The sequence below is a fragment of the Pipistrellus hanaki genome (genome assembly GCF_964339955.1).
Source record: "Pipistrellus hanaki genome assembly, chromosome: 11".
Classification (NCBI taxonomy): Eukaryota; Metazoa; Chordata; class Mammalia; order Chiroptera; family Vespertilionidae; genus Pipistrellus; species Pipistrellus hanaki.
This window is the reverse complement of record NC_140513.1, coordinates 52,734,558-52,752,838: the sequence shown is the minus strand read 5'-3', so window position 1 is coordinate 52,752,838 and position 18,281 is coordinate 52,734,558. Positions and strand designations below refer to the sequence as shown.

Sequence of the window (18,281 nt, the reverse complement as noted above, 5' to 3'; positions counted from 1 at the left end):
GTGTATTTAATAAAACATTATATTCAGCTAAAAATTAAGTGCTTTGGCATTCAAATCATAATTTATTTTAATTTTAGTTTTAATAGGATGTGGAAAATTGCCTAAGATGGAAAATGATTAATTATAACTAAACTAAATATTTTTATATTCTTTGATTAAGTGGGTTGTAACTACCTTATCAAATGGTAAGCATAGTGTCTGTAAGAAATGTAAAATTTCTATCCACAGGTTATATCTAGTATTTTACAAATTCTTTAGGTACCCGAAAATGTTCAAACTTAATTTGAGAGTAGACATCCCTTACATGCGCCCAATGCTTCTCTTCCCAAGTGATGACACCTCCTAGCATTAGGAATAGTTGAAAGGAATGGCTTATCTTTGAGTAGGTGGGGCTGGGGTCAGGAGGAGCCATTTTCAGTTTGGGCATTTTTGCTTCGCTCTCACAGGATATTTAATAAAGAGTGGTACAGTATTAAAATAGATAGAAATGCAGACGTGATTGCATTATCATTGCTCTACTTTCCATTTTATTTGGATTCTGAATATTCCCACACAGACCCAATACCGGGTTCTAGTTTCTCTTCAGTCAAGGAAACCTTTTGCAGATTCTTGGTACTTTTACTAGTCATTAAGGAAACCTTTCATGCAGCAATTAAAATAATCAAGAAATCATCAATTATTTTGGCATCCAGGAGAGTTTTACACCCTGGGCCAGTGAGTATCCTGTAAGGCAAGTCAGACTATACCTTTATTTCATAAAGAAAGAAGGGTACTATTTTCAGAGGAGAAATGGAAATGGATAATTTTTAAAAATATATATTTTATTGACTTTTTCAGAGAGGAGAAGAGAGGGATAGAGAGCTAGAAACGTCGATGAGAGAGAAACACCGACCAGCTGCCTCTTGCACACCCCCTACCGGGAATGTGCCCGCAACCAATGTACATGCCCTTGACCGGAATCGAACCTGGGACCTTTCAGTCCGCAGACCGATGCTCTACCACTGAGCCAAACCGGTTTCAGCAATGGAAATGGATGATTTGCATAGGCTTAAAGGCCTGTTTTCAGGTGGATTGATTTTAGGAACGAGTAAACAAAGGATTGCAGGATCTGGAAATTGAGTTCCCATATCTGCATATGTTTTAGAAGGCCTTCTCCTATCCCAGGTTTAGGCATATAAAGTTTGAAGTCCAGTGAGTTAAGCCATCTTCTAGGGGAGTATTGCAAAATTCCCTACTCTGGTCATGTGATTCTAGACCATTCCTGCCCCCAAACTCTATCTGTGTTTTCAGTGGCCTGTGTGTGGTTTCTATCAGCATCACCTCTGATGATTTATCAACCATGACCACCTCCCTCTTGCTCTGCTTTAGGAGGTTGTGGCTCTGTGGCTGAGGTTTATCCAGCCTCATAGTCCATGGCTGTCATGCTAAACATGTGCTCTACCCCTACCCCGCAATCTGACAGTCATTGCTTTAATTAAACTTCTGGACACTTGTCAGACTTTTACATGTAAAAGAGTAAATCACTTTTATCTTTAAAATATTTAATATTTTCTGTATCCTATTAAGAAGTGAACTTGTAAGCTTTCTACAAGTTTTGGCTCATCTGACTTTTTATACTTATCTCTAAATATTTTGCCTCAAGAGTTACACATTCTTTGGGTATCAGTGCTCTTACACACACACACCATTAGATCAGTGGTTCTTAAAATATTGTCCCTGGCCAGGCAGCATAAGCATCCTGTGGAGATTTGTTAAAGATGCATATCCTTGGTCCCCAGACTCAATGAATCGGGAACTCTGGGGAGGTGGTCCAGCAATCCATGTTTTAACAAGCTCTTCAGCTGATTCTGTTATGTATTTATTCAAGAACCTTACCTTAGCTCTCCTCCTTTCTTGCTTGTAAATACCTAGTTTTCTTACAAGACTATGCCTTCCTGGCAGAATTGCCCTCTCTTCTTTGTCCTAACGTACTTTATCAAAATTTTTATAGCATTTATATTGCTTGCATCTGTCTACCTTTGAAGGTGGAGGCCACAACATAAATTACTTTTGTACCTGCATGCGACACCAACCTCAGTGATGAGTTAAGTGCTGGTGAATAAATGAATGTATGCATGAGTGAAGGAGAAGAGCATTTAGGAGGAGTGGTGATCAATAAGGTCAGCTGCTATGGAGAGATCATGGAAAATAATGAAGGAGAAAAGCTATTGGATTTCATAGGAAGGCAGGTGTTGGTGACCTTTGAAATGCTTGCTTCAGCAGAGTGATGGGCAAGAAGCCCAGATTGCTGGGAGTTAGGGATTTCTAACATGATGAAGATTTCCAAGTCCCAGAACTCCTTATTGACTATTTATCTGAACATGTGGTAGAAAGAGAATTTTCTTGGGAGACATAACTAAGTGACCTTAGGCTGGTTGCTTAACCACATTGAGTCTGTGATCTCCCAATATGGTGATTATAGTAATAATGTGTGTTTTTTAATTTTTGAGAGGATAAAATGAGATTATTGTAATATAGAACAGTGGTTGGCAAACTACGGCTCCCAAGCCACATGCAGCTCTTTGGCGCCTTGAGTGTGGCTCTTCCACAAAATACCATGTGCAGGTACGCATGTACAGTGCGATTGAAACTTCGTGGCCCATGCTCAGAAGTTGGTTTTTGGCTCTCAAAAGAAATATCAATCGCTGTACTGTTGATATTTGGCTCTGTTGACTAATGAGTTTGCCGACCACTGCCCTAGAATGATGCATGCTATGTAGTTAGTACTTGAAGGTTCATTTCCTTTATTCCCCCATAATTGTTTTTATTTTATGTACTTTATCAAATTTTTTATAAATTTGTGCAAGATATGAAAATTTTAAGGATACTTCATTCCAGTAATTGGCGAAACTGCATTTGACCTGGAACTAAAATACCTTTTACTGAACCTCTGACACCTGCTTTGAAATAACATGGTACCCAGCTGGAAAGTCCAAAGGGTATTGCCAAAGTCAAGGCTCTTTTAGATAGAAGTTACAGAATTCTACTCCAAACAGACATAAAAAGAGATAGTTTGTTGGTTTTTGTACCCCAAGATTCCAGGTAAGGTCCAGCACCCAAAATGACTATTTCCATATCTTCTGGTTCAAACAACATTGGCAGTACCTGGAATTTCTCAGATCACCTGTATCCCACCTGTCTTCCAGGCGATTTTTGTTCTCAAGCATATATTTACCAGCTTCAGATTTTGAGAAAAGAGAAAAATTTCCCACTACTTATAACAAAAGTCCTTGATGCAACCTCATTGTTCAGACTAGGTCACTTGCCCATCCCTGTGGCTAAGTGACTGGGATGTGCTGGTTTTCCAGGCCTGGCTTAAGGAATACTCTGTTTTACAAGATATGGGAAGAATGGTTCCCCCAAAAGGAAATTCAGTTTCTGTCACTAGAAGGAAAAAAAGAATAGATGCAAAGCAGGTAAAACAGCTGATTTCATTTTATTGTATAGAAAAATATGTTTTCAAACCATGCTTCTGGGAACTCTAGGTTTCTAACTGAGAGGCTTAAACAAGTTGAAGAGGAAAATAGAGTAACGAGTAAGTTCTCTAATTCATTCTCACTCCAGCTTCACTTTTATGTTTTTTTTATACCCAGTTTTGGGTTAAGATTTTATTTGAAAGTGATACTTTGACAGTACCGTTGGTACAGGACAATTTAGCTGGTGGCTAGGCATATATATATATATATATATATATATATATATATATATATATATGGCTAATATGCAAATTATCCCCTTCAACTGGGAGACTGTGAGTTTGATCGCTTGCTATGATGTGTGTTGACCACCAGGGGGTGGCACAGAACAAAGGAAGGTACAGTAGCTGGAAGGCCCCATGGGTCCTGATCACCTGTCAGGCCTAGGGACCCTACCTGTGCACAAATGTTGTGCACCAGGCCTCTAATAAACTATAAAGTAGGTGACTATCATTTCCTACTTCATGCCATTGAAAAAATTCTTGCCCTAACTTGCCTTCATCCCATTGACCCAACTCATATTTCTAACCCTACTAAGATCCAAACTTGACTCCTCCACATTCAGACATAGGAAGATCATGACATTAGGCAGAAGTCCAGTTTTCAGTTTATTGATATTAATGACACTTAAAAAATCATCAGTTACTCTTTGTTCATCAATTAAATATCCACAAAAGTTGTTGACAACTTGGTGACTCACTATGACCTGACAATTATAAAGCAGAAAATACTGATACATTCAAGAAATTTGACAGATCCTATTTGATGATATCTGCAAGCTGGGCATTTTAATATTGTTCTAGCCTTTGTCTACGGCTTATCTTCGAGGTAATTGCTGCTTAAATTGCACTCTTAGGACTCTTATCTGTTATTGAATTTTTAAAACCTATCCAATTCACCCTTTTATCCTCCATAACAGAGCTCGATGTGGCCAAATGCTTGTTTGTATAAATAAAGTTTTATTGGAATACAGACATGCCCATTAGTTTCAGTCTGACTTGCTTTCATAACTGCAGAAGTGGTTAGTTAGGAAAGAGAATGTAAGGCCCATAAGAAGTAAAAACACTTACTATCTGGTCCTCTACAGAAAAAGTCATTGGCCTGTGCTCTATGTCTCTATGGCTTGTAATAGAATTCCTACTTCATGACATATGTCATACTTATGAAGAAGAATCAGGTAATGTCCATATAATACTCTCTGGTATTTTCAAAAGTATATCTAGGGAAATGTTTTGGCCATAACTATTCCACCTGTGCTCTTTAGGTTATCTGAACAACTAGAAGCCCAATGCATGGTATTTGTGCAGAGGGGTTGGCCCCCACTGCCGCAGCTTCATCCTGAAGGTCATCTGGAAGGACATATGGTCTAATTATCATATTATGCTTTTATTATTATAGATTTCTCTTTGTTTCTCTACCCTCAACAGGTTAGTCTTTATCTTCTAAAAATTGTCAGCTGTTTTTAAGGAGTGGGAGGGAGAGGGCTGATATGACAGCTTCCCACCTAGCCTTCAAACACATTGGTACACAGACCTACAATAAGTACAAGGTCCAAACACATGGACAAAAATCAGGATTTAGTGTCATTTAATTCCCCCTACTAAACCCTCTCGATTTCCTATTTGTTGTGTGTAAGCAGAGTACTTTGTGATGAAGTGATTGATCTGGGCCAGGAGGGTTGATGGAAGAGAACTGGAGAGCAGGTTTTCCCTGACCTGGTCACTGGATTCTGGAAGCAGAGCAGCCACTCAGCAGAGTAGTTAAGCTGTTCTTGAAGAAGAACAGGGATAATAATACTTCTTTCCTGCATTTTTGCAGTCTAAATGCCCTATGGGATGAGAGAAGTCTTCAATCCCTAGGCTTGTGAATCCCTTATCTTTCCCAGACGTTAAATTAATTTTTAAGGCTATTTATTCAAAGTTGACTCAACCACTAGAATAGGAAAGATCAGACAAATCAACTGCAAGAAATGAAGTATGAGAAAACCTGAACTCTTTGACAAAGTATTCCTGGGAGTAAATGTGTTGAATGAAGCCAGCGGGTAAATGATAAGGGCCTTTACACTATGGATGTAAGAAAGCAATTTATCAAGAGTACGTGAACTCTCTAGTGACCACAAGTCAGGAGGAAACTAGAGTAGAGAAGGAGCCCTGAAAAACTACATTTCAAATAAGTAAAAACTGTGTGTGTGTGCATGCACTTTTAAGTACCTGCATTAATATGCAGAGACACTGGTATATTAAAATAAGCGTTACTCAGAGTGCACATGTACAATACAGTACAGCACACACCATTATGAGCTAAGGTGGGGGAGGGAAGGGTTGTTGAGAAAGGCCAGGCAGGGGTTTAGAACTTGCAGAAACGTTGGGTACTGCACTCTCAGGTATAGTTAGGATTTGAGCCTGGATGTTGTTATCTGAAAGCCACTGCCCTCACTCAAGAGATTAGATGGCCATCTTTTCAGGCTTAGGTGTTTATCTGTTTTAATCCCCAGGAGGTCCTATGTGTATAATTCTTACAGTTGATCTAACACTTTTGTGTCCTCTTAAGGAGTTCAAAGCACCTCTCATTCATTATCTCATTAATCTTTGCAGCAGCCTCTCTTTGAGCCCTGGATAGAAGACAATGTTATCTTAACTATTCACTTTGAAGAAACTGAGGAAAAATATAATTATATTATTTGCAATAGGGTTCCCAGTCACTCAGATAAGGATGGGGACTGGAATGTATGATCTTATCTTGGCTTTAACATCTAGGGGAGAGAGATCATTTCTTAGATTTGAGGAGGAAAAGGCCTAAATAGTTGAGATATTAATTTAATTAAAATGCTTATTCTGAAAATGGTCATCCTTTCGTTTTGTGTCTGAGGTAATACAGCTGAAATTCACGGAAATTTTCAAACTTTGATTATAGTCATTGTTTTCCATTTTCATTTGACACTAAATCCTGGTCAGGGCTGTTTAAAAGATGACTAAATTATGGCTTTTGTTTCTCCTGGGTAACTTTTATAGAACATGCCAGTGAACACTAAACTAAATCTCACAGGTGAAACAGCAAGAGGTAAAATTGGGAGACCCAAGTCTCTGGATAATCTCCCTTTGCTAGTAATTTAACGTGAGAGCCCTACTCTGATGTCAGCTTTCCTTGTTATTCCTTTTAAATGAGGTCTTTTAGGCCCCAGTATTCTGAAGAACATGCTTCACTTCCTCTTTAAACCATTCAGGTTTTATAAGGGGTGGAATTTATTTTTTAAAGCGATATTGGTTGAGCCTGCTCTTAGGACATAAGGTGGAAGCTGTTTGTTTCTTCTTTGGCGGGGGAAGGGAGGACACCGGGATAACTTGGGCTGCACCATAATTCAGTTAGCAAATTAACTAGTCTGGTTTAGAGAATCAGCCACAGCCATTTAGAAGCATCCTCAGTGGCTCTCTTTCTGAAAGTTGTGTTTTCTCACTATCTTTTGCAATCTGCAGTGTATAAACAAAAACAGGGAGGAGGTGGGAAGAGAACTATTTACTTTGCAAACTCTTGCCTAAAAAGACTCCTGTGGTTTTCCTGTGGTCACCTGCAAGCCTTGGAAATGGAGCCCTGATAACTTCCAGTAACTTGTTTCTGCTTTGTCTGCCCCTCTCCCTTTGTCTCTTTATCCCCATCCACCTCCGGAACCTCGGTGGGACCGCCGCAGCCTTGGATAAGCTCAGCACCCAGCACCTGTACCACCCCACGCAAGTGGAGATCGTGCAGTCCAACGTGGTGTTCGACATCAGCAGCCTGATGCTCTACGGGACACAGGCGGTGCCCGTGCGGCTAAAGATCCTGCTGGACCGGCTCTTCAGCGTCCTGAAGCAGGAGGAGGTGCTACACATCCTGCACGGCCTGGGCTGGACGCTGCGGGACTACGTCCGGGGGTACATCCTTCAGGTAGGGGAAGGACGCTGAAGCTGGCGTCTGTGGCCAGCTCTGGGAGGGGTTGGGTGAAAGCCCTTGGCAAACAAACCTGGTCTCCTTCCTGCCTCCCGCAGTCCCAGGCAGGCAGGCAGGCAGGCACACCCTCTCCTGGTTAAAAACGGTGCTTTTGGCAGGCTTGTGGGGGAATTGGAAAGAAGGAGTGATGTCCCAGCCGGCTGACATCAGGCTCCGGTGGTGTGCCTTAGGAAGGAAACAGTGGCCTGTTGCCTAGGGTTGCCTTGTTGGCCTCTTTTTGAATCCAGCTCTCTCTCTCCCTGCACCACGAGCGCCCTGGCTTCTCCAGCAAGTCTTGCTGCAGCCTTGCGCCAGGGGAGGGCTCTTTGAGGTGGGTGATGCCTGAGTGGAAATCCGAGATTACATTTCATCTGGGTTTAGGAAGGCTTGTTCTCACCCTTAATTTGTAGGTTTGGTGTTTTGTTGGTTGTCTGTGCACCCGAACTAATTATTGCTTCTTCGTCCAAATCAAAGGGAGAACTGTAATGTCTATAAATTCCCCACTTTTGTAACCAGTCAACCTTCACACTCCAAAACATGCTGGCGCGCTCGTAGATTTGGCCTCCGTAGCACCTGCTCTTCCAGCCTGAACTCCCTCTTTGTGTCAGTAGTTCTTAAAGCTCTTCTGGGAGGCCCACAGCTTCCACTCCCCCCCCCCCTTCCCCCCGCAGCCTCTCTGCCCCCTCTCATCTTATTTTGCAGTTATGAGTGGTTTCTGCATTGTGTAACTTTGCCTCTGAAATGTGTTTTATCCTACAACCCTTGAAGGGTAAGTGGTTGAAAACAGCATATTGGGAGACCCCAGACCCAAAAAGACTCTATGGATGATGAAGACGTTCTCCCATCTGCCAGAGCAGAGCAGAGTGGAAAAGGTAGACTCTGAAGTGACTTTTGAAACTTCCTATGGGGGATAATACCAGGAGAACTGAGCCCTTCCAAAAGAACTGCTTTTGGCTCTGCCAGCCTGTTTATTCCCTGAGTTACCTTGTGCTGTGTGCAGGGCCTCGGCTGCCAGCTTGGTATGTGAGGAGCAGGGGCCCTCCCACGAGTCTTCCCTTGCTGTAACCTGGCATCGAAACACACATTCCTGTCATTCTCCTGTGTGGTCCCCCCAGGTGTTAGCCAGGGCAGGAGAGCCGGGGAGGGGTGGTGAGTGAGCTTAGAGAAAGAGGGGAAGTGGGATAATCTTTCTGCGCCCAGGACTGCTAGAGGAGGCAGAGAATCATATTTTTTTGTTTAGTGAGATGTCAACTTGGAAGGCACAGAAAATGTGACCTTCTGAAGATGAGAGGATGATGCTAATAGGAATAATCATGTATTACATTTTCAGTGTACAGGAGACTTTCACAAGCATTCTCTCCTTTGCCTCAGGATGGGGACATTTCAGTGGGGCGAGTGGAAAGTTAAGTCCTGGGTGGTCAGGGGAACTGAGGGGGCACAAGGTCCAGGAGGAAGGGCCACGAAAAGCAAAGCATGAGGCCAGTTTAAGGATCCCTGATTCGCTGCCTCAAGACACATCCGGGCCAAGTCTTTCTGCAGACGTTTCCACAACGTGACTATTAATGTCCATTTTGGATTGATTCTGTCCTACAACGGTGGTGGGGAGCCTTTTTCTGCCAAAGGCCATAGGGATATTTATAACATCATTCATGGGCCATACAAAATTATCAACTTAAAAACCAGGCTGCTGTATTTGGTCAGACATTTAATTAGCTCACACCTAATGCATTGGCAGGGCCAGACCAAATCGTTTCAGGAGGCTTCTACAACCCTTGCAGACGTTCCCTACCCCTTTCCTACAGAAAAGAACAAACCCCTTGCAAATGGTGGAATGGAACTGTTAGCTAGGTTCAGCACCTTTTCCTTTATTGACTGAAGTATTTTTCCCCAATCAAGTATAGTCCTTTTTGCTTGTTTGTTTGATCATCAATGCCATATTTCAGATCTACATGTGTATGTTTGCCAAAGCTATGTGGAGCATATGCATGGTATCTCCCTGTCCAAACAAATAGATATTTGCAAGACTGTGATTCTTTGCAACAACCCAGTTACTGCAGCACTTGGTTGTCAGTAAATATCAAACCTTTTGGATGTTCTGTGGTGTGGTCCTAATGTTCTGCCTTGACTGGTACCTATTTTTTGCTTTACTTGAAATTATTAGAAATGTTAATCCCCCCCCCCCCATAAAAAAAATTCCAACATAGCTGCAAGGCAAGCATAGAATACTCCATATTTCATTTTTTTATAAGGGCTCAGGTTTTAAAGATACAAAATTGCAAGAGAAATTAATGTGAAAAAAATTCACCAAAACCACAAACTAACCATTTATAAAATCTCTTATTATTGAGATCAAGTATTGCGTATAAAGAGCACTGTCATTTTCTGTTATACTTAAATTATGATTAATTTTCATTAAATTTAATATGCATTTTGACAAAATCTTAAATTTAATCTATTTCTCCATTCAGAGTCTAGAATTGACATTTTGAGAAAATCATAGATGATTTTTACATTAGAGGAACACTAGGTTTAGTTCCTGTCTTGTTTATTGATAGAATTGATATAAAATAGATTTTATTTAAATGATGCTTTTTGTTATTCAGCATTTATTATCGACATACTCCTTTGAAGAAAAATAGTTCTTGGTTTAGAAAAAAGCAAGAAGTCGGAGAACACAAAACTATTATCACTTGTGTAGTGAGAAAATGCTCATTTAAAAAATAATGAAATAAATTCCCCAAAACAAGAGCTAGACTATACAAATAAACCCTTTTTCTCTAAAGCAATGTTATTTGACTATTGGTCAATATTTTAAAATTATATGTAGTAATGATAAAGCATGCACAAATGCCTTAGAATATAATTATATATGACATTTTTGTATAAGTAGACTATAAAAAGTGCATCCATAGGTTGTGGAACCCTATAATGCACTATTAGTGTACAAGTCATTTTATCTGGCTAAAACTCAATTGCCTTGTAGCCCTCAAGGCATCAATTTTAGCATTATTGCTCTCAACAACAGTATATTGAATATTATGTCAGTTAAAGGAGAATAATTATCAAGTCAAGTTAGGGTGGCTGTTAGTCTTACCACATATTGACTTGGTTAGCAGTTGGCTATAGATTGTGTTACTGGGAAAATGAAGATGTACGGGGAGTTGAACTGGGCCCAAACCTCCATCCCTAATGTATACACAGCTACTCCTGGTTTCAGAGATGGTTTTGAATGTGGAATAACAGCATGTGTCTAATTGGATTTTGAATTTTTGGTGTCGATGTGGGTGGGGGGAAAGAGGATCATGCCATTCACAGTATCATTTGCAAGCATGTATAAAATGCTTATTTAAAGAAAGCTGGTGATGGTAGTGATGCCACAGATTCATTTAAAAGACTAGTAATACCTTTGAAGAATTCTGTACTGTTTTGATAAAAATTACTGTTCATTTATGTGATTATCTAATGTAACTCATTAGCTAGCCAGCTGGGTGTACAGTGCATAGTATATCTTGGACAACAGTGATTTAAGATTCTAGGAATATCTTAAAGGTAAACAGTCCAGTATTCTCCCGTGTACCAATTAAACTATTCATTATTAAAGTACAAAAAATAATGAGATCAATTTGAAGTCTTTTTCTACAAAGTAGCAATAAAAAGAAATACACAATTAGATGCTAAAATCTAAATATAAAGGGAAATAATTTTTTTTTTCTGCTAAGGACTAATTCTTATTTCAAGTCTGTATTTCAGTTATTTTCCCTGTCTTTGGCCTAGGATATAAATGATAGGTGATTATCATTGTTGAATGTAACCATTTAAAAAATCAAGTTTTCACAGTCTCTGTTCAGTTTGAATTTGTAACTGACTTGCCTGGGCTCAGATACCAGCCTGTCCTGTGGAAATCTCCTTTGCAAATGAGACATGCCAGATTTCAGGAAACCATGTCAGACAACTCTGAATAATTAACTGAGGCGTCAGGCCTTGTGAGAGAATGAATAGTGATGCACTTTTCAAATCACCTGTGTCTTGAAACAATCAGAACTAATAGAACAATCAGCACTTTAGAGGATCATGTCCCAGAGTATTGGGGATGGTTTGAGGGGGGAGCATTAGTCTCTTGGAGATTTGAGATTTGACTTTAAATTTTGGAGGAAGTACACTCTTGCTCCTTCTCTGAGAGCCTCTTTATAACGTTAGCAGACTAAGGGCTCTGGGTGTGCTGGAAGAAGTGGTTTGTGAGAGTAGGTAAGAAGCTTCCACCAGCCTTGCCCACTGAGTAGCCTTTTTCTGTCCAGCTCATAAGAAGTCTTCAATTCCCAAACACACTCAGCTCTTCTTCAATTTGGCCTGTTTGTGAGCACAGTTTCTTCAGCCTAGATTCCTCTACTTCTCTTCTGCGTGGGCAATTTCTTGTCTGTTAGGGGTCAGCCCCACTTTTTTCCCAGATACCTATTCTGTGCAGCTTAACCAATGCAGATCTTCTCCAGAGTGGCTCTGTTTGAGGATTCCATTTCCCTTAAGCTCTAATCCAAATTAAAATTAATCAATTAAATCAACTGTTAAAATGTTTGTTTTTCCTCCTGCTTCCTCACTAGGGAACACTGCAAAGGCAGGGTACTCAATAACTATCTGTTAAATGACTGGGAAAAGAAACCTGCTTAACCTGGCAGAGCTTGCTCTTTCACCATGGAACTCGTGGGATATATTCAGTAACTTCCTTAGGTCCAAGGGCCCTTCATCTTCCTCCAGGCTTCCTGGGGACTAAATTCTGTGACCACAGCTGGGTTGGTGAAAGCATTAAGAAGAGAATCAAGAAGTCTAGAGGTCTGTATAGAATAAGTGTTTTGTGGTAGAAAAACATCAATATTAAGCAAACACTTGCATCTAAACAGCCCTTTGTGCAGCAAGTTCCCATAATTAGTTAGCTTTTTGAGTTCCCAGTGAATTAGCATTTCAAGTAGTTGAAGCTCAAAGAGGTTAGATAAGTGACTTTTCTATGATCACAGAAGCTATAAATTGGTACCCCTGATGCACTGTAAGCTTCCCGAGGAAGAGAACCTCTTGGCACCCAGCTGGGCACATAGTAGGGCTTACCAAATGTTGAGGGAGGAAATTTTGAAATCTGATTTTAACTTGGACCCTATGAGCAGTGTTTGGATGGTTTTTGTTTTTTGTGTGTGTTTTTGAGACTCCCAAGCTGTCTTTCCAGATCTAGAATCTTGTAGCATGAAGTAGTATGGTTTGGGAAACAGAAGGTCCAAGAAACCTGAACTGAATGACTAAGTTAATATCGCTCTTATATTTGGTGGATCATAACCGCCTAACCATAGGCAACATTAGGAGAAATTGGTTCTTCTTTTATGGTATTTTTTTCTCAGCTATTTTAAGCATTTCATCTTGTGTCTGGTTACCTTTGCTATTTCATGACCAAAACCTTTTCTCTAGATCTGATGTTCATCGTTAATGCTTCGTTGTGAATTTTGCTCATTAACTTACCTTTTCAGTAAGGGATCCATGCCTTTTGTAATTAAGTGTAAAAATAAGGGGGGGTGTTTTTTCATTTTCATTTTATTTTTTGCCTAATTAAGATTTCAACTGTATCAGGTGTAGGGGGTGGAACAGAGATTAAATAGCTCTTTCTGGGCCCATAAAAGGATATGGAGCTGAATGGGAAAGGAGGAACTGGATACTGTTGAGAAGATTGGGCTAACGTCCCAGTTCTGCTACTGATTACTTATGTGAATATGGAAAAGTTTGCCATTCTCAGCCATAGTTTCTTCAACTTTAAAATTGAGATAATCCTTACACCACTCTTGCTTTTGAGTGGCAAAGGATGAAGTGATGTAGATGAAAGCATGTTATAAACTCTTACTCAAGAGGGTATTTTTCACTTACATCTATGCATAAACCTAACTCTGACCAGTTACTGCAAGGAAATACTATGTGCCAAACCTGTTTCTCTGCAGATGTCAAATGCTTAGAAAAAGATAGGAAACCCATTGTAGGCTTTAGTTAATATCATTGGAATAAATGCTAGTTGTTTCAGTAAGTGAACCCAGAAATGCTAGAGACCTGACAAAATAGGAGTTTGTTTCTCCCTCTCATCAAGACCAGTCAGCATTTCTGGGTGGTGAGTGCTTTCCTCGTAGAGTGGATTTGAGGAGAGGTCATTTTATGGCCCCTGCCATTTTATAGCTCTTCCATTCTTTGGGGCCTCAACTTCCTCATCCAGGTGGCAGTCCTGGAGAGGGGAAGGTCTTTGTGGGAGGTTTTCATGGACCTGGCTGGAAAGGAGAGTGACTTTTCCCCACATATCACTTATCCGAGCTTGTCCCTAAATGGAGCCAGTTGACCGAGGGGGACTAGACATGTAGTGCCAGGCTGAGCAGCCACTCCCAGCTCTATCTGCGCAGCATAGAGGATGAGCACAGGTCAGGGCCTCACTCGGGTGTGGTGGCATAGCCAGCATTCTACTTATTTTTAATGCAGTTGGACCAGGAAAGCTTAGAGCAGCAGATTAGAGTGGTAAAGGTAAGTTAATGGGTTTGAATCCTGGCTCCAGTTCTTACTAGATATGTGAAACTAGGGCCTGTATCCTTTAACCCATATGCCCATAAAGTATTTAGTAGTGTCACTTGCCTGAGTATCCAGTAAATGTTAACTATCAATGTTTATGGTGTTCACGAAAAGCATGATGATGGCATTAGCTATTTTGCCAACATGGCCATTTTAGACCGTTGCGTATAAAGCAGCCTTGTCTCTTAGAACAGAGTGCTTCCCAACCAGGCAGGCCAAAGATTATCTACTATTCAATTGTAAATAAAGAATATATTTGTGCATATGCATATATATATGAATACAAACAAACACGCACATAGTACATGATTAATTACATATAATATAATCAGCAGGAGAGCATAGTGACAAAGATTTTGGATTTTGGAGTGGGACAGACTGGAGTATGAATCCTAGTTTCATTTTTTGATAAATCTGTTACCTATGATAGGTCATTTTACATGTTTGAACCTGAGTTTCTTCATCTATAAAACTTAGATGAAATATAAAGTATTTAGTGCTGTAACTAGTCCATAGGACTCTCATTTGTATTAACCAATATTACATTGTGAGTGAATATGCATGTGTATTATTTTTTTAGTTTTGACTCATTCCATATATGACTAATTTTATTACCCTCTATTTCAATAACTCTTCTAATACTTTTTTCAAGCAACTGACATAGAATGAATGAGTACTTGATGAATTTATTAAGCTTATTAGAGCATCTCAGCTTTCACCCATTGTATAAAATAAAATTATTTAAAATAGGCACCCTTTAAAAAAATATGTTTTATTGATTTCAGAGAGAGGAAGGAAGAGGGAGAGCAAGATAGAAACATCAATGATAAGAGAGAATCATTGATCAATTGGCTGCCTCCTGCATTTCCCCCATGGGGGGTCAGCCACAACCTGGATAGGTGCCCTGATTCGTAATCGAACCATGACTTCCTGGTTCATGAATGGCTGTTCAACCAAGGAGCCACACTGGCCAGACAAGGTATCCTTTTAATGGGTATTATCTGACCTCACAGATTTTTAGGAAATTCCAGAGCAAAGTCAGATAGTCCTTGAAATAGCAAAATTGATTACCTTGTGCTAAGTACACTAAAGAAGATTTACCAGGAAACCCTCACTCAAATGGACAAAGTAGCTACAAACAATCATTCAGCTGTATGATCTAGGTGATAAAAATGCGCAGATGACCATAGCGTTGATGTAAAAGAGGGATTATTGGACTCAACTAAATACTGCATTATCACCATCATGATGTGAAGTGTCTTTCCTTTTCATCTGAACAACATGTGCATCTTTTTCAGAAGAGAAGGATCACAGGTGTGAGTGGTCAAGATCCCCTCGTCTTTGTCAGGGATGTACAAAAAGATGATGATCCAGGGAAATGTGCTGTATTTAGAGTGTCTGCTTTTCAGAGTGCTTGGACCGCTATAGAAATCACCCCAGCAATCCTTCCAACCTCCCTATTAGAGAGATGTTTTCAGAGACTGTTATCCCCAGTTTTAAAGTTATTGTGGCTGAAGGCCTCAGGCAGGGTCAAAACTGGAAGTGGAATATAGGGGTTTTGAATCCCTTGCCAAAGCTGTAACTGTTTGAACAGCAATGAAAACAAACATCTTATATCCAAGGACATAGCTTTCTGTTTTGTGCTCAGAGTTCAAATAAAAGTGTTTCTCCCTTTACCCTTTCAAGGTAGAAATAGATAGCTCACCAAACTTCGGGGTGGAATGCAGTGACTGCTAGGATAGGATTTGTGCCTATGGGACACAGAGAGAGGGTTTTATATTTCCCCAGAGGAGCAGAACTGAGCCCAGACCTCTCTGGCCATCCGCCATTTGATTAAAACCAGTTCAGACTTACTTGAAACGGATAGTCTCTGTGATGGCACTGATTAAACCATGTCATCTCCAGAGCAACACACCAACATACTCCTTGTTGAATTTAGAGTGGAGATCTCCTGAGCTTTGGGTTTAGACCTCAATTCTACCACCAATTAGCTCTCCAGCCTTGCAACAAGTACATAACTTCTATGGCCCTCATTTTCCTGATGATACAGACCTTCTTAGTGGTGTTTTGAGGATAAAAGGAACTCATTTCATAGACAAGCTTAGTAAACCTTAATTCCTTAAATAGAACAATTTTCCGGTGCCCACCCACCACAATCCTTAAGAATCTAGAGCAGCAAAAGCTTTGTGATTTTCTGTTTGTCTATATGTATATTATATTTGAGCCTCAGTGTCCTCTTCTAATATCCTCCCCCACTTTGATAGAAGGAATAGGTTGAAGATGAGTGCGGCTAGCGCAGGAACTGAAGTCTGTTAAGACTGTAGCAAAGAATCATGGGAGCCTCTCAAGATCCAGCCCTAGTCTACCATCTGTTTCTTTTGAGTGGCCTGCATTTCAAATACTCGTATGCAAAATCATGAAGGGCTGTGAAAAGTAGAAAGTAAGATGAGGATATGTGTGGGTTTCTGGAAGCTTTTGCTAAATCCATACAGGTGGGACAAACATAAATAAAGATTCCTTTTTTTGATTTATATACAATAGTCATATAAATAATGCTAGCAGCAACTGGGAAATGGAACGCAGGCCAATACATTCTGCTAGTAGAATGTAAGTGACCACTGCCAAATTGAATTACTCCAGGAAGACCTGTTGAAAGAGGAGATTCTTAAGGAAGAAGATAGATATTGTTACACAGTAGAAAGGATGGAACAGACATTTTTCTGAAGAGAAAAAATGCTGTGTTGGGAAGAGGTGTGAACATGTTTATGGGGAAGAGTTGCATTTCGGTTAGGTGAGTGGCATTGAACTATAGTGCTGGTGGGTGTGGGGAAGCCAGGCCTGGGCCCATCCATCTGAAGTCCTTTTTGATTCCCCTGGTTTTTGTGTCACCATTTCTTTCTAAGGGGTGTGACTAGTGATTCAGAGTGTCACTCACAAACCTGGCATTTGTTTGTAATAACCTTCAAACTTAAAAATGCAGCCCAGCCAGTGTGGCTCAGTGGTTGAGCATTGACTTATGAACCGAGAAGTCACGGGTTCAGTTCCTGGTCAGGGTATTTGCCAGGGTTGTGAGTTTGATCCCCAGTGGGGGTGTCCAGGAGGAAGATGATCAATGTTTCTCTCTCATCATTGATGTTTCTACCTCTCTTTCACTCCCTTTCTCTCTCTAAAATCAATAAAACATATATATGTTTATATATTTAAACGCAAATCACTGGCCACCGACTTCATGAACAGTTGTTTTAGAAACCTACCCCTGAACGACGTCCTGTTGCTGTGTAGGAAGTGTTTTCATTTGTTGGTGGCAATTCAGTGACCTGTTGTGTTCTCTTTCTCTCTCTCTCTGTCACTTTCTTTCTCAGTCAAGGTAAACTTAGGTTGGGGGGCTTGGAGAGTAGTTTGGACAGTTATAGTTTTGCATTTCAACAGTGGACTACCTTGCAGTGACTACATTAGACCATAATATGTAAAACCGCAAAACAAGAAAGTGAAATGTTGGTTGGCTTGCATTTTCATTTTTCAGGTTACTGTGTAATTCTTACCTACAGCCACCAGGAGAGCATTTTTCAGAGACTTTGAGAACTGAAGGTCCGTTCTGTGAGGAAATGCTTTTTAACCTGGTCTTCTTGTTCTCCTATTACTTCCTCTCTTTAACAAAGCCATAATAACAGTGTCCGAGGCAGCTTTCTAGTTAGTATGAGTGATGTGGTTACTGTATTTTCTATTTTTATTTTAATATGTTTTATTTGCTGTGATTTTTTTTTTCTTTTTTGGTTTCAAAAATAGCAGTTGAGTAAATGTAACTCAAAGCCTGGTGCACACTGCACCCTCTGTGGGATACAGAGCTGCAGGAATACTGTGCTCCACAGGCATTTCCCCGCCCCCATCCCCCGCTCCCCTTCAGGTCCCTCAGTGGAATAAACAGGAGGATGTTTGGAGCACAGACCACTGAAAACATTGGCTTATGGTCAGGTTAAGGCCAGGCTTCAGAGAAATTGCATTTAAACCATAGAGTATGTATCCTGTAGGTTTCTGTCTCTAGAGTACCCATTAATATTAAGCCTGTTTATTTTATGGTGTGTTGATAAGGCACCAAATTAGGTAGCCAGGGATACACCTTAAATTGGTTCATTCATTTGCTTCTTTTCACAGTATGCAGACATGTTTTGAAATTTTAAATTAACAACAAAATAAACTTAAGCTCCTCTTGAAAGAGTAATTAAGAGC

The 18,281-nt window shown here is 40.2% G+C and overlaps 1 protein-coding gene across 19 annotated transcripts in view; it reads left to right on the top strand.

The window, feature by feature from the left end:
* BNC2 (basonuclin zinc finger protein 2) overlaps nucleotides 1-18,281 on the top strand; it is a 427,699-nt gene that overhangs the window by 292,782 nt on the left and 116,636 nt on the right. For all 19 annotated transcript variants that reach the window (XM_084898228.1, XM_084898237.1, XM_084898235.1 and 16 more), the window contains one exon: nucleotides 7,201-7,436. In XM_084898228.1, coding sequence (XP_084754354.1) covers nucleotides 7,201-7,436 — 236 coding nt within the window. The remainder of the gene's footprint in view (nucleotides 1-7,200; nucleotides 7,437-18,281) is intronic.